Source organism: Anguilla rostrata, chromosome 15 (assembly GCF_018555375.3).
Source record: "Anguilla rostrata isolate EN2019 chromosome 15, ASM1855537v3, whole genome shotgun sequence".
Lineage (NCBI taxonomy): Eukaryota > Metazoa > Chordata > Actinopteri > Anguilliformes > Anguillidae > Anguilla > Anguilla rostrata.
Window position 1 is genome coordinate 23,100,244 of NC_057947.1, and position 25,843 is coordinate 23,126,086.

Below are 25,843 nucleotides of genomic sequence, written 5' to 3' on the forward strand. Positions count from 1 at the left end.
TACAGCCCCCCTGCAGGCCAAAACAGAAAGGCTTCCCTTTGATGAAGTAAACTTTCTGACAGACCCTCCTGACTTCCACCGTGCACTGTTACCATGGCGCCACCCGTGGCCCGTTACAGCCCTTTCCTGGAGCTGAGTTCCCGCCATTCCACCTGCGCCTCTCTGTGTTTTTGTGTCGTTGTTTTAATGCCCCAGTGACTCACTGCAGTTTCCCGCTCGCTGGTTATTAACAGTTTTTTTTTCACAGCTGAGCATACAGGTGCCCTCTCCACCTCCTCCTGCTGGTACCACCCCCTGCTGCAGCCCGCCACAGCGCCACGCATCACCAGTGAGCCCAACGGCAGAAACAATAACACTGACAATGGCACGGGGGAGCTCTGCTTGTTTTAAGAGGGCTTTGGGAGTTTCAAAGAGAAAGGCTACCCACACACACGCACACACACACACATACACTCACACAGTCACTCCCATAAACAAACATGCGCACGCGCATGCGCACACACACGCACAAACACACACTACGTTCACATATACAAACATACTGTACACACAGAGAAAAACACACATACGTGTGCATACAAAGATATAAACACGCACTCACAAAATCTCTAACATAGCTGGGACTGCATTTACGGAAATGGAGCTATGTGGAATCTCTCTCCTGAGGGAAAAAAACACACCTTCGTCACCCGCAAGGGGCAGTGGGCAGGGCTGGGCAGGTCGCCAGGGGAGACGGCTTCCACCCTGGTACAGATGATCTCATTGTTCAAACAGGGCCGTGTACATTTCTCTGGTCTTTGCGCCCTGCGAAAACAAGCGGGGAGGGAGCGAGCCGGCCGCTGAAGGAGAAGGGGGGTAATCTATCGAGCGGAGAGTGTGGCTCATGCCCCACACAGCTCAGCACACGCACGCACACACGGAACTTTCTCAGCAATGGGCCGGGCCTGCTGCCACGGCAACCAGGCCCCTCCCCAAAGGGTGGGGAGGGAGGTTTTTTAAGCTAGGCAGCAGGAATGTTGCTGCGCTTTTGAGTACAGTGTAATTGCCTGTGCTGAGAGAGAGAGAGAGAGAGAGAGAGGAAGAGAGAGAGAGAGAGGGAGGAGATAGAGCAGGGCAGCTCTCTGTGAAAAGGGGTGTGGACTCTAAACCTGGAATCAGTGAAGAAGTTTTTCCAGTGCGCGCGGGACGACAGCTCCGGGCGGAAGAGAGCGAGAGAGCAGAGCGGGAGAGGGTGCTAAAGACGAAAAGCGAAAAACATCTGGATCCCTGAGCCCAAGTCCCGGTTGACGGGTTGAAGAAAGCGTCCCGCCGCGCGGTTTTAACGAGCGAAGCATCGGCAGGATGGGCGAAGACGCCGTGCAGGCCGAGCGCAGCAGCGCCATCATCCCCCACGAGAGCCAGGACCTGGTGGTGCCGAGCCCGAGCCCCACCCAGTCCTCCCCCGCCCACAGCCTGACCCAGCTGGTGGGCAGCGAGGGCGGGGGAGCGGCGGCGGCAGCCATGCCCAGCACGCCCACCACCCCGGGGGGCTCCAAGGACGGGCAGGTGAACGCCATCACCGTGCTCACCCTGCTGGACAAGCTGGTCAACATGCTGGACACGGTCCAGGAAAACCAGCACAAGATGGAGCAGCGACAGGCGGAGATGGAGAACGCCGTGCGGGGCATCCAGAGCGACATGACCAAGCTCTCCAAGTGCCACACCTCCACCTCCAACTCCGTCAGCAAGCTGCTGGAGAAGTCCCGCAAGGTCAGCGTCAACATGAAAGACGTCAAGGACAAGATGGACAAGCAGGCCGTGCAGGTGAAGAAGCTGGAGGCCAACCACGCTCACCTGCTCAAGAGGAACCACTTCAAAGTCCTCATCTTCCAGGTCAGAGGCCATGTTACTCAGCAACGGGGGGTGGGCGGGGGGGGGTGGGGTGAAGGGTTGCATGGGAGTGACAAATGTGGAACGGAGGTCACAGAGTCAAAATTACCTTTATAGCAAATATGTACCTGTCTGTCATTGCTTTGGTTCTTTTTTCCCTCCACAAGATGAACAAGTTTGCAAACTCTGGTAGCATATTAGCATGCTGACCTCGCAACGAGAATGTAGCATGTTCAACTCCTGGATGACTCTGCTCCTACAGCCTTCATCCACGCACCTTACTAAGACTACGTCAGTTACTGCCCAGGTCTGTGTAGTGTAGCTCGCAGGTTAGAGCTGTTTGGGGTGGAGGATATTTTCCAAAGGAGGTGTTCAGGGGAGGCATTTCATTTGGCATTGTGTTCAGTGGGGCAAGCACTTACTGTAACACACATTGTTATACTCTACCCACTTCCTGCCAGGATGGTGCCTGTTATGTGTTATGTGTTATGTGCCTACTATGAGAAACTCAGACTTGTGCTTTTGAGCTGTGAGGGAGCAGTAGGAGCTGGAAACAGGGCATGGGAGAGGCAGACAGGAGTGACACTTTCTTGGAGTACCTCTGGGGGGGTGGGGGGTAGGGGAGGGGGCTGCAGCATCTGGCTGAGGTGGGCAGGAGGTGGGGAAGCTGGCACAGAGTCTCCAGGTTTCTGTGTGTGAGTTTGTGGAAGACAGAGACAGATGTTATGCTCAACGGTAGAATCCACCCTGCTCCACCTGGCCCTCCCCCATCACCACTCTGGCCTACATTTGTGGCAGGCACCGTATCCACCTCCTGCCACACCCAGGGGCGGGCACCCTGCAGATGTGGCGAAAATCAACATGCAATAACCCCCCCACTCCTCTCCCCTCCCCTCCTCTCCCCGCCTGCTTGGCGGTTTTGGAAGGAGTGACGCGGCATGTTGGCAGGCACAGCCGTCTCGTAACTGGCAGTTAGACTTTACCAAAAGAGTTCTGCATTCAAAATAATACTAAAGCGCAGTACATGAGAGAAATCTGTATTTCAGAAAATTCTAATCGAACTCTGAGGATTTCACTTGTCCTCACTTTGTGCGCGTGTCGCTGCACGCACATGTGTGTACGTGATTGGGCATGCGCGAGTGTGTGTTTTTGAATTTTGGCGCTCTTGCTGTGCAGTTTTTCTGGTTTGGATTGCCAGGTCAACTGAATTGTAAAGTACCACTGTTTGGAGACTGCGTGTCACGTAGACTCTTGAAGCTGAGTTACTGGCTGACTGTTGAACAGCAAACAGAACACTGGGCCAGAGTTTACTGGGCCCGTAAGCTTGGCTGGGCTTATTCTCTGCCTAATGAGCGTGGCAAAGGCGTTAATTACAGCCATTTGCTTGTTTGATTTTGTTCAGAGCTTCAAAGCTCCTGTCTCCCTGTTCTTCCTAAAGAGCTCAGTGTAAGGAGATCTGAAGCCCCCCCCCCCCCCCACCCCCACCCCTCTCATATGGAGCCCTGCTCTCTTTTTCCTAATAAAGGTGGAGACAAAGTTTCCCACTATTTACTGATATCCTTAATGGTCAGGAAGCTAAACTGTTTGCATAAGTGCATGCAAAGGTGTGTGTGTGTGTGTGTGTGTGTGTGTGTGTGCGTGTGTGTATGGGGGTGGGGGGGTATTGCAGTGTAGGGTGTGGTTTGGCATTAGAGTTCATGAAAGCACACAAGTCTTAACAGATACCGCTCTCTCAGATTGATTTACCAATACTCATTTACCAGTTTACTGCAGGAAATGACAAAGTAGTTCTCAAGAAACAGTTCCATTTCTTTGGTAACCAGAAATGCAAATGCAATCCATACCTCAACAGACTGTCAATACTCAATGCAGTACAGGCTTTCCTGCATTAAATGAACTAACTTTTCACAACTTTTTTCATATGCTTATTTTTACAAACACAGCATGTCTTCATCATACGTTTTTTGAGGACCTATAAAATGGAGATCGCCAAAGGGGTTTGTGTTGAGCTTCCAGCTGGATGTTGCGGTGTGTTTTATGTGACCAGGAAAGGGGGCCCACTGCTGTGTTCAGTGTAGAGGCTTGTGTTTTCAGGGTTAAGAGGATATGACTTTTGGTGAAGCCTTAAGGCAAGTTGTCTGCTCGATTCTTTAGCTATGGAGATTGTTTTAATTGTTGTTTGCAGTTCCCCCCCTTTAGGATAAAAAAGCCTCTTTATATAATCGTTTATATAATGTCATAAAATATCATGACGGGGAATGATCAGCCCCTGCAGCCTACCTTGAATTTTCAGAGTGTAAGGGCAGTATAATTTCACCCTGTCGAGACAGACGGTGCCAGGCGTTCCTGGGGTGCTAAGGAAAAGAGAAGTTCTCAAATATCTTTTGTTCAGTTTACGGGACCTCAAATTCCGTCAAGAAATCAGAAGAACAGACCACGTCCAACAGAAGCCACCGCTGACAGCGCGTTTATGTCATCTCCTGTTGGAATCTCTGCAGCTTCCACTGAATTTAGCAGGCACGGTTGGAAGCATAAGGCAGTTAGTCTGAACCATTACTAGGAATAAGCTCGCTATTCTTTATCCATATGCACAGTGCCACGACATGACAGGACTAGGCCCGATATACAACAGGTATGTGCTACGTCAGTGGTAACCACCTCTTTTCCTGGAGATCCGCTATCCTGTAGGTTTTCACTTCCAACCTTAGCAAAGCGCACCTCATTCAACAGCTTGAGATCTTGTTCAGCAGTTAACTAGCAGAGTCTGGTGTGCCACATTAGGGTTCAAATTAAAACCTACAGGACGGTAAATCTCCAGAAACAGGGTTGGTTACCACTGTACCACGTGAAAGGATAAAAGCAGAGTGTCCCAGCAGGGCAGTCCACTACAGGCAGTGTGGCACAGTGGACAGGAAACAGGCCTGGCCTCTGAAGTGCCCAGGAGCATGCAGGCTCATATCCCAGGTGAGATTCAGCCATTGTTCCCTTAAACCAGCACCTAAATATCCTGCTGTAGTAATAGGTAATGTGCACCAATGTGAACTGAACTGTCCTGGATAAGGACACCCATTAGTCAAATGAACAATAACAGCAACGATCACGCGCACAGCATGTTATGTTCTATTTTCTGATGGATAGGACATCCACAGCTCATCAGTCACCTCAAATGGTGCCTGAATTTGTTTTTCAATATGGGGCGGTTGTTAGCGCCCCACTCCAGGGAGTGGAGGGGATCAAAGCCGAGTTCTTCCCGGTGACGACACGTGATGGAGCTGATCTTGGCTGTCAGCACAGGTGTTTTCCATAGAGCCCCTAGGTTTGCCGGGAGGGGGTGGGCAGGGGTATCAGCACAGATACGAGACACTGGCTGCTTTGCATGGGCTGGGGCGTGGGCTGTGTTCAGCCCACCCCTGGGGCCACTGCAACTGAGAAAAGCAAACCTCATCTGCAGGCATGTGTTTAATGAAGGCAGTGGGGTTTTTATGTTTTTTTGTGTTTAGCACCCCCGACTGAATCACACGTACGGTTGTAGTCTCAGGGTTGAGGTGCGGCCATAAACTACGCATCACTTAGTACAGACAGTCACAGTTTGAGACCATGCCTTGGCTCCCCCAACTCTGTCCCTCTTCAGCTACCTGTCTTCAACATTTCTTGCTGATTTTGTATTTACCAATGTTATAGCTACATTATGGTAGTGTAATAACTGACAATGCTAACTTTTTTTATTAGATCAGATACTTTGCACACCAGCTGGTTTTGAAGATGAATACTGTGCTACTGCACTTTTGTATTCCTAGTGGCAACACAGATGTTTTACACTACACATAAGATTGGGACAGTGAAGAAATAGCACTAATTTCTTTAAAACCCAGAGAACGAATCTCACTGGCCAGAACGCTTAATGAGATTCAAGAAAACCAGGAAGGACTGGGCTACATCCTCCTTCCACAGACAGTGTTCTGTCAATCAAAGTTCATCCCGCATGGATATCATAGCAAAGAGAAGAGTTATCACAGCAATAAATCACTCAAAGTGACGAAACTGAAGAGAGGTATTTTCTATGCTGATTGGTGAACAAAGACATGCCCTAGTGTGACAACCTATGCTCATGTGCAGTATGGCACCATGTTTAGATGTGCACTTGATAAGACAAAAAAAATAGTCAAGAATCAACTTGTTCCTACAGGTTATTCAAGGAAACCATGAGGCCTTGAGGTACAATGGTTCATTTTAACAGGAGTGCAACTTTAAATATGAAATCATATATTTGTTTAGCTGATACAGGTCTCTGTATAGGTAAAATTCATAGCACTCTTACAGCACATATCATAAAGCCAAACTTCATCATAGGCAGCACACTCAACAGTACTTCCACACCCAGATTCAATGCAGCAGATTTTTGGTCACAAGCCCATTTCCAAATGTCTTTAATTCAAGCCTATGATTTAAATTCCATTTTGCTCATCTAGCCAGGAGCTCTGGTTGTGGTGTGTTTATGACTCCCCTTATCAAAAGAATTCAATCTCTTTTTCAAAAGAGGCACAACATAGACTGAAAAAGCTCAAGTATGGAAAATAAACATAAGTAGTTGAGATGTAATTAGAAGTCATGAAGTGAAACGGTTGCATTTTGGGACTAGAAACCCACATTCAACATATTGTTCTCTCAACTGTCACTTTTCAAAGAACCACAGTGTTTCACAAGGCCAGGAACTTTACCTCGTTCCATTATGTGCTGTGAGAATGTCTTCAACGGTGATTCAAAGCACCTGGGGTGTCATTTTGTGTTCTGGTAGTTACCCTCCAAACAGACAAACGAACACGGTACTGTTTGCCAGGTACTTTACTGCTTTTGGGTGAGGTTGGTGTGGAATGCTTTAGTTTGCTTTCACTTTTCACCAAAGAAAATGGACTGATCGACAGCGAATATAAATTTCCTTTTTCTCCAAGTCTTTCAGAGCCGTCTCTTGAGCCAGAGACTGAAAGCAATGTTCTTACACAAGATTTGGTCCTGGCTCATGTCTGTAAATTCCAGCAGTTTAGCAAGGCTCCTCTCCCAGGATGATATAAATAGACCAAGGCGATAGGATAAATTATGTCAAGAGCGAAAGGTGTTTCGAGTGCGTTAGGAGAGCTTGCTCCAAAATGAAGAGAACATACCACATTCGCATGTGAAGGAAGGTGGAGAGCGAGCACTGTATAGTGAACAGCAGGGACTTTCACGCAAGCATCCTGCAGAAAAAAAGCATAATATTCCATTGAATTCGGTGTCCACCATTTCAAGAACGGAATCTCGCAGGCCAAAATAAGTGCGTTGGTGACTGTTCATTTAAACACTTTACAGCTTTCATTCTTTCATGCAGAGCTGTTAGAAAAGTTGTGCTTTGAGTCTTAATTGCTCAACATTTCCATACAGGGTCTTGTCTGTGCTGAAGCAAGAGCTTTTAGCTTATTTGAGGCTAATTTTGAAACAGGAAAGCTCTGGGCCGTTTGTTTTTATGGAGAGCTCTTTGCCATACCCAAATAAGGCTATCTCTGCTCCACTGGGAACTCAGCGTGCTGGCCTTTTCCAACCATGCACAGATACCCACAAGCCTTCTGTTTTTGTTATGCTTCTTTATTGGTATTTTTCTCTCTGCCTGGGCTTCATTCTACTAATAATCCCCTCATGTATGAATCCAATGCCTGAGAGAGAGAGAGAGAGAAAGAGAGAGAGAGAGAGAGAGAGAGAGAGAGAGAGGGAGGGAGGGGAAAGAAAAACAAACTGATTTAGGAGGTGAGAAGAGCAGTTTGGAGAGGCGTGTCAGACCCCGCCATCTTAGCCTTGGGCTAGCTATGGTGCATTTCACAGAGTTCAGGTTTGACAACTCTCCCTCTCTCCCATTTCCCTACTCACTCTGTCTTGACTGGCCCACAACCCCCCCCCCCCACCCCAAAAAATATATATATATATTCACTGCACGCACACACACACACTGCCTACCCCTCACTCACCTCCCTAAAACCCTCCCCCTTTACAAACCCTGTCTCAACCAGATGCTCCTCTGCCCCATCTCACTGAGTCCTCACACTCTGACAGCGCTGCACACACAAGCCCCCTGGTTTCTCTCTGTAACATCTCAAGTGTTTAAAGTGGAGATTAGGGTTGATTAGTGAGGATGGAACCACATTTGTCTTCTCCAATGCCAAAACTATCCTACACAAGCATGACCACTCCTTGGAATGCTGCTGGAATCCATTCCTCAAGCAGAAGAGAAAGTTGCAGCTCCCAGAATTCCACAAGCCGTGGTTAGGTGAAGAGGTGAGCACCCTTAGAGTGTGTGGGGAATGCAGGAGCTCATTCCTCTATACAGAGGTAAATACTGGAGCTGCATGTGAAAAGGTGTGGTGTATAACACACACCCTCAAAAACATACACACACACATGCACAGGTGCACACACACACACACACACACATACACACAGCAGAACCTCTGGACAGTGACCAGCAGAACTTAAAGAGTAGGAAGGATAGGGAGGAGCAGGCTCACAAGGGTCAGTGATCACATGGTCCACTGGCTGCTCTGGGTCTCCATAACACACATTTTTTCCATCTTCAGCCATACAGATTGAAAGCAGTACATCTGTTAAGCCGTGAGCAGGCTACCATAGGCCATGCATGGGAATGCCCACCCCTCAGGGATTCCCACAAAGCAGACATTACTGTGGGCTATTTACTGTCTCCTGTCCTGAGAGCTTAGATCTACTGGGAGGAGTTTCAGTGATGAAAATATGAAATACCCAGAGCGGGCTGTACAGTAGACAGGGTAAACAGACAGTGTGGAGCACAATGTGGAGTTTACAGGACAGGGTGAACAGACAGTGTGGAGTGGACAAGACAGGGTAAATACACAGTGTAGAGTGGGCAAGACAGGGTACATACAAAGTTTGGAGTAGACAGGACAGGGTAAATGCATAGTATGGAGCGGACAATGCATGGTAAATAAAGAGTGTTGAGCGGACAAGACAGGGTAAATACACAATGTGGGGTGTGTGGAGTGGACAGTATATATGGCCAGTATGGGAGTGCACTCAGTAAATACCCAGTGTCTTGGGTGTACTGAACTAGATAAATACCCACAATGTGGAGTGGAAGTGTATATGTAGCTCATTATCTTTCCTCTTCACCAGCAGCTGCACAAGTACACTGAAAACCAAATGCCCATTGCTTGCTGATTGCTGTTGCAGTGTGCCGTTCTATGCAAGAGACAGGCACATTACACTCATTTTTGTCCTTTCAGTCTGTCTGCCTGCATACGCCAAAGAACCTGCTTGGTGCATGTGTGAATTTCAGCACCTACATCTGAAATACAGGGACTGAAACCCCCCTGAGTAAATAAAAAAGGGTTGCATCCGTAAATTCTTTACCGTGACGGAAATACCCCCATCTTTGCCACAATGTTGTCCAGAGACAATGCAGCCGGACCCAATTCAGAGAACAGGCAATAGGTCACGCAGTTCCCCCTCGCACAATACAATGCTGACAGCATGGCGGCACATCAAGGAGCTACTGCAAAACAGGCTTGGCGTTTTTAACTTAATATTTCCATTCGGGTTTTGAATTTGCATCAGATTGGGGACTGTCTCCAGGAGCGTGAGAGCCAGGGAACCGTTGCCTATGTCTTTTGGCTTTTTCCATTTTTTTTATTGTTATTTTTGCATCGCAGACACCCTCAGGCAGGGCGAGTAATCCTCGGTATTTACTGAAGCCGTTAAGGTTAACAATGTCGATCTAGGGATACAATGGCTGTTCCCCACCCCCGGGATTCAAACCTGCTACTTCCTGAAAACAGGAGGCCTACAGCCATTTCCTCAACATGCACTCACGAGCAACAGGATCAGCAGGATTTTGTTGTTTCTCAGTACCTAATCGATCAATTCAAGAAGCTGATTACACCGTTAGCTCACCTCGCCTGGCTTCTTGAGTCTAAACTGGCCGCTGATGTTAAGGTTTTTGCAGATTGCACCCCCTGTAATCATTTTTAAAAGCAACCTGCAATGGAACCTTTCATTGTGGGCACAAAACCCTCAATTGAAAGATGAGCCAATCAGGGGAACTGCACAACCAGACAAAACACACCAGATATACATTGCTTTTCACACAACTAATAACATGTCATTTTAGGTCATCAGTGGCATGCAATGCACCCTGGAATGTTGAACATGATATTATTTGTAGGTTTCTATAAATGGCGCAATTAAAGAGGACATTAACAAGCTAGCCATTCCGAGGGTAAGCAGAACAATGTTCCTTGAATTTGAGATCTTTTTAAATGGCAAGACATGGACCCTCTCCAGCGAACGATCCCCTGGATGGGGGAGGCCGAGTGGTACAGTCCGTGGGGTGGCCGACAGCCAACCTCTGTGGGGATTCCCCAGTGAGCCAAGCCCCCAGTGTTTACCATCTCTGTTTGGGGCTCCCTCTTCTTCCCCCCTCTCTGAAGGAGTGCAGGGGAAGGGTAGACCATCCATTTCTTAAATATAGCTATTTTCAGTTTCATTAACATCATTATGTTTGACTATGGGATTATTCTAGGGACTGCCAAGACGTTGTATAAGGGCAATTAGGTTGAGGGGGTGGATGTGAGGTGGATTAGAAGGTCTGAACATGTCTCCAGAATGCAGGTCCCTGGCAGCATTCAGTTAAGTGATTTTTATTACAGCACCCCCTGGATGGAGAGTATCGCTTTAACACTGAATTCCTTCTCTCACTCCCTGTATATTCAAATCAATGCAAATCCAGAATTTCCCAATCAAATTCCAGTGGAAGGAGCAGTGTGGAGTGAAACGGCACCTATTTTCTCAGAGCGGGCTGTTTTCAGACAGAGGAGAGGCGCTCAGACAGACTTACAGACAAAAGAGACAGTCAGAGAGAAAGGGGATGAAAGCAGTGGAATTCCAGCTTAGATGTGTAATTAGCGGTTTCCTGTTGTTTACTACCATCTCCTCTTTGAAAACACTGACCCATGTCATGCCAATAAAGCATAAATGAAGTAGAAAAAGAATGATAGACAGAGAAAAATCAGTGTGTGTGTGTGCCTATTGACAGTGTTTTGTTTTCGGGTTGAAAGGTTTGCAGAGAACAATAGCACACAGTGCATGTTCAGGCCGGAGGGGGGTGGGGGGGGGGGGGGCGCGGTGGTGGTTCCATGGCCTGACCTACCTGCTGCTCAGCACTGTGGGAAGCGTTCAGGCAGTCAGGCCTCTAGCCAACACAGGATGATCCACAACCACGCCTCCCCATCATATCCTCAGTCAACAGCAATCTGAGAGCTCAACGGCATCCTGTAAAGCCTGTTTTTCTCCATGAGGCAACATGTATGGCTTTGCTACTAGTGAATTGTGCCTTTCTATGTTACTGACACACCTTGTAGTGTACAGTTAGATTTTATCTGTTCCCTGGACATTGAGCAGAGATAGAGCACCAACTCCAGAGTCAGATACAGCTGTGTCTGGAGGCTGCAGACAAGCACATGCCCTCCTCTGAAGCACGTGGTGCTGACAGCTGGTCATTTCTGCATTACAGTCCACAAGCCAATCTCACACAGACACCACGTAAAGACACGTTGTGTAGGGCCTCAGCATGCAGACCGTGGGCCCCCAATCACCCAGCGGGGGCACTGGGAGACAATTCGGGTTGCCCTGCAGAGCTACCAGCTGCCGTCAGTGCTGGCAAGGTCAGGATTCCATCCCAGACCTTGGGGCCCATCCAGGCACTAGAACAGTGCCTTAACAGGATAAGCCACCGAGCAGCCCTACTGCGTACTCACTGCTTAATGAAATACTTTCTATTCTCTAGCTGCTCCCATGTTTTGCAGATATCACCTAATGCAGGACATGTATCTTGCCAGTATAAATCTGAATGATTTCTGGCAGTAAAATAAGCATAAAAGCAATAAAAATCTGATAGTAACAACAAAAATAATGAGTGCTAATAATCTTATTTTTTCTTATAATCATAAAAACTTGAATATAATTTTTACAAATTATAATATGATAATATAATAATCGTGTTATAATAATCGCCGTGTAACATGTGTATAGCCACTAGCATACATGCACTGGGCTTGGTTCCATACTCACTAGAGGGTTAAGTCAACTGAACAAGACTCGTGGTGTCAGTAGAGAGAGCATGAGATGCATGTGATTCACTGACTGGGAGCGCAGAAGATCTGTAAAGGAATCCCTGTCTCTGTCAGTTTGTTTTGCCCCGTTGTCAGGGGCTCTTGCCCTCTATCGCCTGACGCGCTGATCCAGCGTCTTGCACCACCACTGGGATTTCCCTCGCAAGGTTGTCCTGGTAACAAGACAGGCAAAACATTGTCTTTTTGTAACCAAAAAAATCTTTCCCCCAGTTAGCAGAAATGCCTAGAATTCTTTCCCCTTAAACTACCCCTGGAGAGCTAGGAGGCATGATTCCATATAAGTCCTGATATTTTAGTTCCTGGTCTTGTTACGTTCAGTAATAGTTCTACGTAAACTCAAATGCCGTTCTTGCTCCTTAAGTGCATCTTGGATGGTTTTGTGCCATGGCTCATTCTTTACAGCAATGTGCTCTCTGGACAAGCAGCCGTTAGTTTCATAGGCCTGGATTTATGAGCTTAGAGCAAGCCCCTTTGGCTCTCATGCTTGGTGTTGAAGATGAAACAAAAATGCAGGAGAAGCTGCAGCTCTGGATTGCCTCTTGCTTCCAGCTTGGTGCCAAATACTCTGTGGGTTATTTTAGGACGGGCCCCACCCAGGCCTTAATTGTCCTGTGAGCTCGTTATTCTTTCAAACACAAACGGTTGGCTCTACAGACTGGGGCACACTGAGTCCATGCAAACGAATGCACGCCCACAAAAACTGCCATTGTGCATGTCCCGTGACGCGCAAGCTCTTCGCTGGTGTGTGTGTGTGTGTGTGCGCAGTATGTGTGGGCATGTGTGAATTTGTGTGTATATTTGGTTGGCTTAGTACATCCAATGAAAGACAGGCAGAGAGAATATGATGTCTCACTTCTACATCCACAGAGAAAACCACCATAGATTACAGGCTATAGCAGAGCTCCGGGAAAGAGACATTTTCTGAACAATAGATAAGCAGAAGGCCAAACCTCCAGGCCCTGGAGTAGGCCGGAAGGCCCGGCCCGCTGTTGTGGAGCAGACTCAGATAACACACTGTATCTAATTACTACACAGGAAGAGAGAGAGAGACGGGATGGGGAGCGTGCTATTGGCGTGCGGATTTATGGAATGTCCTTGGGGTGGATATAAAGATATGAAGGTAGTTTTGTTTTGTTTCTTTTTGGTGGGGGGGGGTGATGGGAGAAGCAGCTGGATGGGTGGACAGTCCACACACCCGATGTAACCCAAGCCCCCGTCCACCTCGCCAAACGGCTTGTGACATTGTCTGCTCACAACAGGCTGCCATTGTGAGTCCCTTTCTGTAGAAAGGAGGCCAATCCCCTAGCCTGACTAGCAGGACTTGGGGCCCCCTGTGACGCATGGCTGTCCACGTGTTTCCTCAGGCCATGGCTCTTTCTACAGATATTTTCCAGCAGTGCCCATCCCCTTTTTCCTGAGCGCGCCCCCTACGCCCCCAGTCCCTGGCTTTCTTTCCTGTGGATAAGGAGTGTATTCCTTCTGTGGGAACATTCCATATGCTTGTGTTTCGATTGAGGCTGTTTTCCAGATAAGTTACACCTGGACTCACATCTTGACATAACTCACAGACACACACACACATAAAACGCACACACTCCCATACTCTAATGCACAGCACACGCACGCCCACGCGCTCACAGCTGGTGTTGCTAAGCCATGTTATCTGTTGGAATGAGAGGGCAACCAAGCAAAGGCATGGAAGTGTGAAGGAAGGCAGAGAGAGAGGGAGTTGGAGACAGAGTAGGCTTGCATTCACAGGGCAGACAGACAGGTTTAAAATGAGATGTACAGCAGTTTACTCACTGTTATACACACATACACACACATTCACTCTTTGCTCCTGCTGCCTCCCTCATCTCCCCCCTCTATTTCCCCCCACTTCAAACTTCTGACTTATTTTCCATTTCGCCCATCATCACTCTTCAGATTCCTTCTTCTGTTCTCAGCTGCCCACTTTCCTTCTTCTTCCTGACCACACCCCTCTGCCTCTCCCAACAGACAGCAAAACAACCCACAAGCTGGCTCAATGCTGCAGGTGTGAACACGGCAGCTACTGGATGAAGCCAGGTGGTCTGGCCCAAAGCCAGGCCCCCGAAGTGATGGTCCAATGGCAAGCGATCCCGCTTTTTGCATCAAAAGGCAAAACGGATCCTATGTCACATGACCTAACCAGCAAATACGTTGCTCCCACCCAGCTCTTGGGTTGCTATGGGTTGTTTGCACTCTAAACATATGCAATTATAAAAGCAAAACCACTGTTAGTTACATTTTTCAAGATCATTGCTTTGGTACTCTGCCTTGGCTGACTGCTTTTTTTTAACTTCACCAGAAGCCACTCCCCGTCTTCCACTCTCTCTCCACTTTTTCTTCTACTGCTAAAGTACCACTCCTTTCTTTTTCCTTCCCCTCTAGCCATCTCTGTCCATTCTTTCATCTCTCCATGTTTATTCTTCATCCCCCTCTCCCCAACTTCTATCCTGATCCTCTCCTCACCCTCCTGTGAAGTTTCCTCTCCAGTGATCCGCTAAAGCCCGGGGGGCAGCTTCAGGGGCTCCCTAATTATCCTGGGACCTTTCACATTGCTGATTCTGGGTCAGCGGAGTAACATCCCCCTGCAGAGGGGCGTCTCTCCCATAGGAGGCCCCTCATCACATAAAATGGGGCTGACAGGAGGCGGCATGCACAGTGACCAATTTCGGTTGACCTCAATCAAGCCACTCTGAAATCCACTCAGGGAAGATATGCAGCCACTGTACAAAAAAGAGAGATATGGAGAGATACATATTGGCCTCACTATGTAATGAAGGGGTTTCTTCTGACAACTCGCCTCCATCATGGGGCCTATCCACCCACTCAGCTCAGATTTTTTGGCACTTCTGGAAGTCAAAAAGCCCAGCCCTTCCCTTGATTCGAGCTCCACTGTTTGCTCAGAACAGAACTGGGAAAAAAGCCAGTGGTTGCTGGGATGCAGTTGTTGGGGTGAGGCAGACAGGTGTTCAGCCAACTTTCCCAAACATAAACCGCTGGGTCCTGAAACTGCTCTGCACAAAAACAAACACTACCAAAAACACCCCTCTCCCTCCCCTTTCTAACCCGGGGTGAAGCGCAAGGTGGTACAAAGGGTTCAAGAGTCCTGAACCACATCCTCAATGTGGTCTCTGCTATGCTCCAAGCCCCCCCCCCCCCCATCCCACCCCTTTGTCGGAGCTTAGCATGCAGAAAGAAGACCTATTGCATTCACAAGCTTACAGACACACATCAGAAAACCCCCAAGTTTTGGGCTGTATCCCATTTTCTTAGTATGTAGGTACAGCATGCATTAGCTAAATCCAGATTATAGGCAGGTTGGCGCAACAGCGAGGCTGGGACTTAGCTTTCTCAGACCGTGCACCTTAGTTCTTTCATTCACACTGTAATTACAGCTCTCGCCAAGAAACGCGTCTCGAATTAAGAGTTACATTTCCACACATGGGACGTGTAGACAGCATTAACATGCCGTCTCATCCATTAGGCGTGAAAGAGCCAGCTCACAAATAGCAGTCATTACTGCAGCTCTTTTTTCACTGAGCTCAAATGAAACTGATTTCCCTAGCAGAGCAGCGAGACCTCAGATCTCCAGTCCCCAGTTTTGAATAAATAAATAACTCATATTGTGAACAAACCATAAATAAATCCGTTTGTAGACAGCAGACATTCTTAACAGAATCTGAGAGCTTTCCAGTCTACAAGTATCTGTCTCCACTCCGTTTGAGGACAAGCTGGAAAGTTGTCATTTCACCTGCGGCAGGATACAGAGAATCTGTCTGCCTTGAGAAATTGGAATGATCAAGACACACAAAACAAGGCTCTTGCTGAAAAGTGAACCCCATCTTGCCTCAAGGCCAGCACCTCCCAGTTTCATTCAGGGGCTAATCCGAAAGGGGGGTGGGGGTGGTTGGTCCTTTTCCTCTTGTGAGGGTGCTAAATGCACAGAGGGTGGAGGACTAAATCCAGATCTTTCATCTGATACTTTCTTGTCACTGGTGTTATTGTTGTGCACATGTTGCTCAATACACAGCTCCGTGCTGCAGCCCGATACACAGTGCCTTGTGAGGACCTGCAGGGGAGGGCTGATCTTTCCTGCTGTACTGGCCGGCCCAGTCTTCACACTGACTCACACTCACCATGCGAGCATTAGGTCTCTGTTGGCACAGCATGGCGCATGCAAAGAATCTGCACAATGGAGGGCTGTCGGTTTTTCTTCCATTGCCTGAGAAACCGATCGCTTCCGAATAAGCACAGAGGGCACTATTTTTCTTCCTGTGTAGTGATTTTTATTCCCTGTTTTTTCTCCCCAATTTGGAATTAGTAGCTGTGTGTCTCAAAGCACTGCAGAGCCACCTTCACCCCACGCGAGTGCCGCACTTCTGACAAGGCACTCCTCCCACGCATTTGCCCGCAAGCCAGTAACTGTCTTCTTCACCACACAAGCCACACGCTTCTACAGAAGAAAGCCCACAGTGATCAGAGGAGAGGTCTGTCTTCCATTGACAACAACTAGTAATCTGTAGGTACATAGATGGGTCACCTGGCTCAGTTACTGCAACAGTAAACCAATTAAAAGGCTGGTTAAAACCCACCAAAACCCTGGAGGATAAAGTATCTTTATCCCACTGCTGTGTAATCCAAGTTGTAGTCTACTAGTCATGCAGCCAAGGTTCAATACTGTGAGCATCATGTTGGTTCAATTCGCTACCAGCCTGCCTCCGGATTGCCACAACACACCCGGTACTGCTTCAACCTAGTCCCCTCTGCATCATCTCAAATTCGCCAACATCTCAGCACCAACACTCTGCACTGGTGCCCCTCCCCCACTCCCTCCCACCCCAGCCCTGCACTGCCCTGCCTCGCAGACAATCCAAAACAGCATTCCCTCACCAGACGAGTTCCAGTCGGCAGAGTTATTGTCCTGGAGCGTAGATCCGAGGGGGGAGACAGCGGCTCTGAACACACTTATATAAATCACTCTGGGGGCTGCAGGCAGAGACAGATACGCATTCTTCAGGCCAATGGACGGCTCACAGCTGGGCACAAATCTCTCCCTTGCACCTCGCGGGCCAAGCCGTCACTCAAACCTTTTTTTTTTCTTGCCCCTCTCGGAAAGTAGATGGACAGACAGGGGGGAGAAACGGGAATTCTGTGCCCACCATCCCAAACAAAGACTGATGGACGAGGATGCTCCCATTTAGAGAGGGGTGGCGGACAGCGCCGGTGAAGTCTTTTATCTGACATCTGATGGATGTACTGTGTACACAAGGAAAGGGAGCTCATAATATGAACGAGACTGAGGCAACGTCCACAGCCACAGAACTCAAAACCACTTCAGAGAATGGAGAGGTATCAGTATAAGCAGGCGATGTAACAGAATGTGTTACAGAGCTGATGATGTTACACGGTGGAACAGGCTGTGCGGGGAGAGCTGATGGTATTACACTGTGACACACAGCTGCATTCCTAGAAGGCCAGTATATATTGCCAGGTTTTATTCCAATTTATTACTCAGGCTTAATTTTTCGCAAGTTTTCTACACCAATACTAGTTCCTACCAGACTACAGTAAAATGTTTTCACAGAGGATGCATGAACTGGGAATATATCAAAAGCCTCAGATAAGATAAATGACTTGACTCATTCAATGATAAAAAACAGAAGCAGGTGTGAAATCCCAAAATATGCAGCAGACTGAGAGCTGCTGTTGCTACAGTAGAGGACAGACTGTATGAGAGAGCTGCTGGTCTTAGAGTAGAGAGCAGACTGTATGAGAGAGCTACTGGTCTTAGAGTAGAGAGTAGACTGTATGAGAGAGCTGCTGGTCTTAGAGTAGAGAGCAGACTGTATGAGAGAGCTACTGGTCTTAGAGTAGAGAGTAGACTGCATGAGAGAGCTGCTGGTGTTACAGTAGACTAGACTGTGTAATAGTGTTACAGTTTGGAACAGACTAAGAGCTGATTTCATTAGGGAGCTGACGGGTAGAGAACACAGATCAAGCACACACAAGGAGGTCTGGGAAGGGCTTGTAATGTCTACTATGTGGTCTGAGAGTGTCAGAATGCTGAACTAAGGGCGTTGGCCAATGGTTTGAGTCTCCCAAGCATTGTTAGAATTCCTGGGATGTCTCCGCAACAGGATGGGAAAAAAGATCACTGGGTTCCCTTCCTCAACCTCCCTCCCTCCACCTCCTCCACAGCCTCCTGCCTTGGAGAACCTCCAGCTGCTGGTGGAAACTCTTAGCAGCACCTTACCTTGCCTTCAATCCCCTCTGCTTCACTACTGTTCTCATCACATGATTGTTAGCAGGAGAGGAAAAGAGGGTAGAGGTGAGGAGAAGAGAGGAAAGGAGTGGAGAAAAAAGAATAGAGGAGTACAGTGTTTGTTATAATTCACACAGCCTCTCTTGAGCCAACTATCCAGCACATAGCCACCAAAGTGTGTGTGTGTGGGTGTATGTATGTTTTTGTGTGTGTGTGTGTGTGTGTATGTGTGTGTGTGAGCACTTGTGTGTGGGCGCACATGCAAATTTGCTTGTGTGTGTATATGAGTGCACATTTATATTCCCGTCTGAGTCATCAACCACAGGAATGAAACAGACTCAGGAACATCATTTAGCATTACTACAAAATGACAAGAACAAAAAATCTAGTCCATCTGTATTCAATGTCAGGGATAATTTTAGGACCACATCTGGGTTTCATCACATGGTAGCTATAAAGACACTGGATATATAAAATATACTGTGCCTAGATACTGGCATACTGTATTATCAGTAGGGACATATGGGAGGAAAGGTATTGTCGCAGAGTAGCACTGTCATGACAGCCACACCTGGTTGACATATTCATTCTTTTTGTGGTTACAACTGGGAGAGTTGGGGGAAGGGGGTGTAAGTGTATGCCACAGAATTGACTGTGAGCCAGACAATAGCAACAATAGCACAAGTGTGTGGCGTAACCACCCAGCGCAGCAAAGTTCTACGACAGCACTTCACCCGGCTGCAGCCGTAATGCCGCCCCCAGCACATTTTCTGCCATACGGCGAGGCCCAGCATTATACAGAGGTGTGTGTATACATGTGGGGGGGGGGGTGGTTTTGGCCCAGCTAGCCAATTTCCTTCTTACCTGCCAGAATTTAATCTGAGAAAAGATTCTGGCTGGATTCGCTGTGGCCAATGACCAAAATCTAGTCATATAAAACTATGAGAATATTCCAATATGTGCCAAATGAAACCTTTACAGCAGCAATTACACATGAAGTGGCCAGCCACTCTTGGCATGTATGTCAGAGGACAATAGAGCATTTGTAGTACACATCCCATGGAATAACAAACACTTAGCCATTTGCAAAGGCCTAGAATCCACTAAACATGTGACATGACTGTAAAATTTCATGTTACAGCACAAAGAATACACACCAGTAATCGGCAGTGTACAGCTATCAATTCACATCTGTTGAGAAATCCGTTAAAAGTACATATCATGACAAAAGGGTCTGCTGTGCCTCCATTTATAATTATGTGTTGTGCTTGGAACTAATCAAAAACAGTGAAGATCAAAGATCGCTAGTCTCTTTGATAGGTTATTTTGGTCGACCAGCACGCTGTCACACACTCGTGTTTGCAAAATGAAACCCCCTAAACCAAAACAAGAACCGGGTGTGCAAGAGGCTACCGTGCAAATGTGAAAGAGCTATGACTCCATGGAGCCTTTAGACACAAGATAGGCGTTAAAGTTTGATATGTATGGGAGACATTCCTGGCTAATGGCTTCTCAGCGATGGAGCCTTGCTATCGCCCTGATAGAATGGATTAAGTGCTCTGTCCTGTGATTTTTACAAGGCTTAACTAATTTTCTTTAAAGCATTAATGCGTGCTTCTGTAGCTGTGGCCCAGGCTGACTCATTAGTTCCACCAACAGCATTACAAACATTCTCGATGTTGTGCCCTGGTGTTAATTTCCATACCAATGCCCCGTTGTGCACAGAATTGGTTTCGCTGTGCAGTTGTGGAGCAGGGGAACAATTTTCTGCATGCTTTGCAAGGCTCTGTTTACTTGTGCAGGCCATGTCCGCAATTGCAAATGCATTTTGCAATTAAAGCACCAGGTTGAGAATTTTCCAGATGTATTGCGGTAGAAATGGGAGGGCGAGGTTCGAGTGAGTTGAACCAAAACAAAAGATTTTGATCTGCAGAGAGGAGCAAAATAATTGGTTCATATCAGCGAGTCACTGATAGCATATAATAGCTCCTCTTATTTTTGGTCTCATGAAATCTCCTCCTTCCAACCTAGGTTGAGATAAAGAGCTTTTTCTAAACCAAAGGTACAGGTTTCCAGCATGGATTCAAACTCAGGAACTATTTTGTGTTTGTGAGGCCAGCAGCCTACTCCACACAACAGGCCACTCCTTGCTAACACACTGTTTTGTCCTTTTTATGTTCCAGGAAGAGAACGAGATTCCTGCTAGCGTTTTTGTGAAGGACCCTGCACCCTACCCACGCGATGCAGAGGAAGAGGGGCCAGTGTCACCTCCCGCCGATGCAAACCGCTCCCAGGAGGAGGCACTGCAGACCATCAACCTTTCCTCTGATGAGGAGCTGGGGCCCGACGACGATGATGATGAGATCGGGGCCTGTCATGACATGACCTTGGATCACATGGAGAAATCCCGTGCCGAAAAGATCAAGCGCTCCAGCCTGAAGAAGGTGGACAGCCTGAAGAAGGCATTCTCCCGCCAAAACATCGAAAAGAAGATGAACAAGCTGGGCACCAAGATTGTCTCTCAGGAGCAGCGGGAGAAGATCAAAAAGAGCCTCACGCCCAACCATCAGAAGAGCCCGACTGCCAAGAGCTCCTCCTTCAAGGTGTCGCCGCTCACCTTCAACGTCAAGAAGGTGCGGGACGGCGAGGGGCCCGCACAACCTGAGGCAGCCTCCACCACAGCTGCCGTGGAGCTAGCGCCGATTTGCAACCCAGACGAGGACATGCCCTTCACCGAGGTGCACACCGAATTGGCACCGGGGCTGGAGGAGGACAAGGAGATGGCCGATTCCCTGGAGAAAGAGGAGGAGGAGCTCCCGAGCCCCTCCTCCAGCGGCCTGGAGGCGGATCTTTCCATCACAGAAGACGGGAATCCCGAGTACGCCGTGTCTGCTACGCTCCCCCAGGAGGACCGCAAGCCAGAGGAGGAGGAAGAGGCAGCGGAAGGGGAGGAGGCAAAGGAAATCCCGAAGGAGGAGGTCCCCCTGAAGGAAGCCTCCTAATGCCAGTATCCCATCCACAAAATCCCTCCCCACCCCCACTACATCCCAACCCCCTAAAAACTCCTCCCGTTCCTGTCACTCAAGCTGGTCAATAGCCTTCCACTTGCACCTCAGTGGACACCCCCAACCCGCCACAACTGCCTACCCTGCCCCGTTTTTTACTCACCACACATTCCCATTTACTCCTGCATTCCCATCTATCAACTACCAGTGTTTGTCTAGCCAGCTTTGGTGCCACCCAACCTGTCACCCTACGTGGAAACATACATTTGCACGAGGGGACCCCAAAAGAAAACCCACAGTGCTCTGATGTCACTGAGCTTTCTCCTGCTCCTCAGGCTCTCAATCAATCAATATTCACTCCCTCTCAGTCGGCGGAGAACGCGGACGTTGACAAGGCCAGCAAACATTAGTTGTACTTGGAAATCTGAAGCCCCCCCTCCGACCCCCCTGCTGCCTCCTTAGCCGGCCTACTCTGGTAAGAGTACAGCATTCGGGATCATTCTGACTCATTCCTTCCAAAGGTGATTACTCACCCTGGCCCTAATGGGACTCCACACAGCACAGAACCGCCACTCCGAACCACCACACGGCAGGACTGTGGCTCCCTAGCAACTTTTCAGCTCCCGCTCCACATCTATTAAACTCAGCCAGGCATAAAAAATAAGCCGACTCAGTGGCAGATGGCTGGTAAGAAAACATTTTTTAATAAAAAAATAACAGGATAAAAAAGACATTTTAGCAACAGCAAAAATTATCATAATAAATACGTGTCAGGATATTAATCAATAAAAAATGGAAACAGAATTCAGCCCACATACAGTACACCTGCTGCCCTAGCCCACAGCTCCCTGGGCCTCTGCTGTCAATCATTGTCTGTCTGTCTGACTATCAGCACTTCAGTTAGAAACGAGTTGGCTAATGTTTAGCCTGGGGAAGGAGGGGTTTTTGCAACATGTGGCCAGGATCACTCAGTCTGTACATTTTGCGAGCTGGCACAGCCTTCCACCAAGCTCATTCCATCACACTGGACCTCTCTGAGTGCAAACAGAGTTCCGTCTGGAGTGTTGGCCCCAACTGCCCGCTTCTGAAGCTCCTGTTCTGTAATGAGCTTTGCTTTCAGTAACACCGCAGAGCGGTAAGCCTCTGGCCATCTCCACATCTGTCGGGTAGTCAAATCACCTTGAGCCCTCCCACCATCTGACAAACGTGTCTACAAAGAGTTTATAAAGCTACAACATGTGGGTACGGTCTAATGATGGCAGCAATGTGATTACTGACAGTCAGAAAATTTTCTCTGTTAAGAAAAGTCTGAAAATGAAAGAAATATTTTAAATTTCAGTGTATGCATGGTTCTGAAGCTGCAAGCTTGCACAAAGCTGGCCAGTCTGAACAGGAACCAACAACAACCTCACAAGAACCAACTCCCAGCACAATCTTCACATTCTGATGCACATAAATTTGTTGGGATGGCAACAAGCTGTTCTTACGTAACTGTACAGGGGTATACTCACAGGGTTAGTCTTAGGAATGTTCAGGGCATAAACCTAAACCTGCCTTAACTTTCACTCGCAGTTTAAAAAAATAAAAATAAAAACAGGAAAACAAGAAAAATGTTTTGGCTTAATAAACACCATGTGTTTATTGTGTTCATTTATATTAATTGAATACAGATCAATAAGTGGTGGTGCTGGGGGAGGGGGGGGCATCTTGACTGTGAACACTGTTGCACGTTCCCCATGCCCCTTTCAAAAGAAGCTTAACTCTGTTCATAACCACTTTGGGTGCTGCACGTCCTCCCAGTCAGACTTCCTGGTGAGCACATTCCTTCAGGGCAGAAGGAAGCGGGGCTTGGCTCTCCCAGTCTCAGCAGGGCCGGGCAGTGCCTTTAAGAGCGCTTCCCACAGAATGAAGGGAATCCCCGGTTTTGAAAAATGGCTCTTTAATGTAAAACCTTTTTCCACGTGGCCCCTTTGCAGCGATAACGGTATGGTGAGGCGTGGAGGAGGACAGGAGTAGGATTAATGGCTTGCTTTCCAGTGGGAGGGAGGGAGGAGGGGGAGGGGGGGTGCACATAACACAGGTATGCCCCTTATGTAAGGGAGCACTCGGCAGCAATTTCAGATCATGGGGTATCTGTTTACTAAGGGAGACATAGAGGAATCCCTGTACACAATGACAGGGGGATTTACAGAGGCAGAGATATCTCTATAGAAAGAGTAGCAGCATAGAAACATATCTATGAAAAGAGGAATCTGTTTAGAGAGACATACCTGTACAAAGAAGTAGAAAAGATACTTGTACTGGGAGAGATATTCGTACAGAGATGCTGAGAAAGAAACCTGGATAGAGTAAACAGGTAACTGTACACAGAGTGATACCTGTATGGAGATAGAGTTACCTATGCAGAGAAGCAGAGAGGTGAACTGAATAGGTGATACTGAAAGCATATTTAACTATATTGTTTGGTTCCCATTTATGCATGTATGGTGCTACAGCCTCCATTTTAAAGTAATGCAGCCTGTGTACATGTGCACCTGTCTACAGAACAACCCACGAGCAGTTATTAAATCACAATCTAGAAACACAGCTGGGAGACAATGTGTTGAGACCAGCAATCCAGTCAATGCATTCCTGACTGAATGACTTACCAAGTTATAGAGCAAGAGAAGGAAAGAGAACAGGAGAAAGATGGAGGGAAAGAAAGAGAGAAATGAGGAGAGGGGCTTTGACTTTCAAAAGCCCTTTATTTAGCCTTAAATTAAACAACAGGCAGATATATTGTGTGCTTATTAAAGCAAATGAGAAAAAATAATACCTGAACCAGGGACCATTATGTATGCAGAGACAAAGAGAGAGAGTGTGCCAAAAACACCCCAAATGTATTCACAGGTTTATTTCGTACATGTAAAATTCCTCAACTTTGTGGCAAACCACCAGTTCAAGTGGGTGGAGTTTTCATCTTAAAGGGTAAAGCAGAGAAAACCGAAGAGCTGGTTCACTAATGCCTATATCGACTTACCCTCTCCTCCAACGTAACAGAATGAATCGGTTTACAAAGACGCCAAACAGAGGTGGAGGTCAGGAGGGTGGGGACAAACAGTGGATAAACTTTTCAACTGTGGGTTTGCAGATGATGCGGCATGTGTGTTTTTTTACATGTAGAAATTCAATACTCAGAGCAAGGCCACAACTTTGTAGTAGGTAGCCATAGCAGAAAAGAATTCTTCCATGCATCTGGAACACAAGGGTTTTCCTTTCAATTCTACTTTATGAACTACTGAAGATTCTAGAGTGAGATTCTTTTAAGAGAACATGTCTATTTTACTCAATTTGCTAACAAGTCTATCTCTGTATGCCTGGGGTAGAGATATGAATCAGATATGACAAGGGAGGGGGTTTAAAAAAGGAGGAGGTTTTTATCTTTTAAAAAATAAAAATGTAGATTTTTTATCTTTAAATGCTATCGCTCAGATCTGTGAATCGTATCTGTATCCTTCCAGATGTTAACAAATGCGGATGCGAAGTAATATATAGAAGCATACATTGTCTTTATAATCACACTTTAATGAAAGTTATAATCACTGATGCCAAAGAAGCTTTTTCCATGGCAGACAGCTAGTAACCATGCCCACTGTGATACCCTGTCTCCCTGTAACCCCTATATGTTATTAAAACTCTTTCCCCCAGAAATCTCCAAATTTAAATAAACAATTTGTAACACAGACTTTGGTGTGACTGTTTTGTTCATTGTCCAGCTCTGAGGCCAGGTCCTGTTATTTCCAAGGAGTTCTCAATTCTATTCAATACTACTCTGTTCTCCAAGAGAAAGAATTTTACCCTTGGAAATACAAGGCAGGTGAGGACTGGAGTGAAATTACATTGCTTGCTCATTCCTGTCAATTTTTCTGCCAGCTGTTCAGCAACAATGCCCTTTTGTGATCCGACCAATCACCAGCAGGATCCAGTGAGGTCAAAGGGCAGCACGCATAATACAATACAATATGAAGTGTAGAGGTTATAGGGAACCAAGGCTAGTGAAGGAGTCCCAGGGGACAATGGACAATATGACCACTGTCATTATTAAAATATAAAGCAACTTTATTATGCAATTAAATTGTCATATACGTTCAGGATATAACAACATTGTGATTAAGGCATGCTTCAATCTACTCCAGTGTTAAATAGCCACTGTATTGGCAGCTGTTATTGGGGCCAAATAAAGGTTAAAAGTTATTAATTTTGTTGGGGCAGCTTGTAATCAGGGGCCCTGAAGATGGAACATTTGAGAACCCATGTAGTGATGGTGAACAGTCTACTGCCGTGAAAAAAGCATCTGTATAGTGTAGGTGAAAAAGCTACATTTCACCAATGGGTTTTGTTAAACTGGCTCACAGAAAAAATACAATTTAGAAACTAATTGTCTTCTGTCATCATTAGATGGATAAATCTGAAAGAAACTTCCCAACCAGGTTTTTTATGGGAATCCATGGCAGTCA

At 47.2% G+C, this 25,843-nt stretch overlaps 2 protein-coding genes across 2 annotated transcripts in view; one reads left to right on the forward strand and one right to left on the reverse strand.

The window, feature by feature from the left end:
- The window catches only part of ftcdnl1 (formiminotransferase cyclodeaminase N-terminal like 1), a 58,225-nt gene that overhangs the window by 12,670 nt on the left and 19,712 nt on the right, over nucleotides 1-25,843 (reverse strand). The gene's annotated exons all lie outside the window — the stretch shown is intronic.
- Nucleotides 1,014-25,071, forward strand: cavin2a (caveolae associated protein 2a). The gene is made up of 2 exons (XM_064311591.1): nucleotides 1,014-1,872; nucleotides 20,526-25,071. Exons 1-2 carry the CDS (start codon nucleotides 1,342-1,344, stop codon nucleotides 21,342-21,344), a joined length of 1,350 nt encoding a protein of 449 aa, XP_064167661.1. The 5' UTR covers nucleotides 1,014-1,341; the 3' UTR covers nucleotides 21,345-25,071.

Excerpts from the sequence above, each read along its gene's own strand:
- cavin2a (XM_064311591.1), top strand. The coding sequence starts at position 1,342 with ATGGGCGAAGACGCCGTGCAGGCCGAGCGCAGCAGCGCCATCATCCCC. Across the intron at positions 1,873-20,525 it reads TCAAAGTCCTCATCTTCCAG|GAAGAGAACGAGATTCCTGC; the intron begins GTCAGAGGCCAT and ends TTTATGTTCCAG.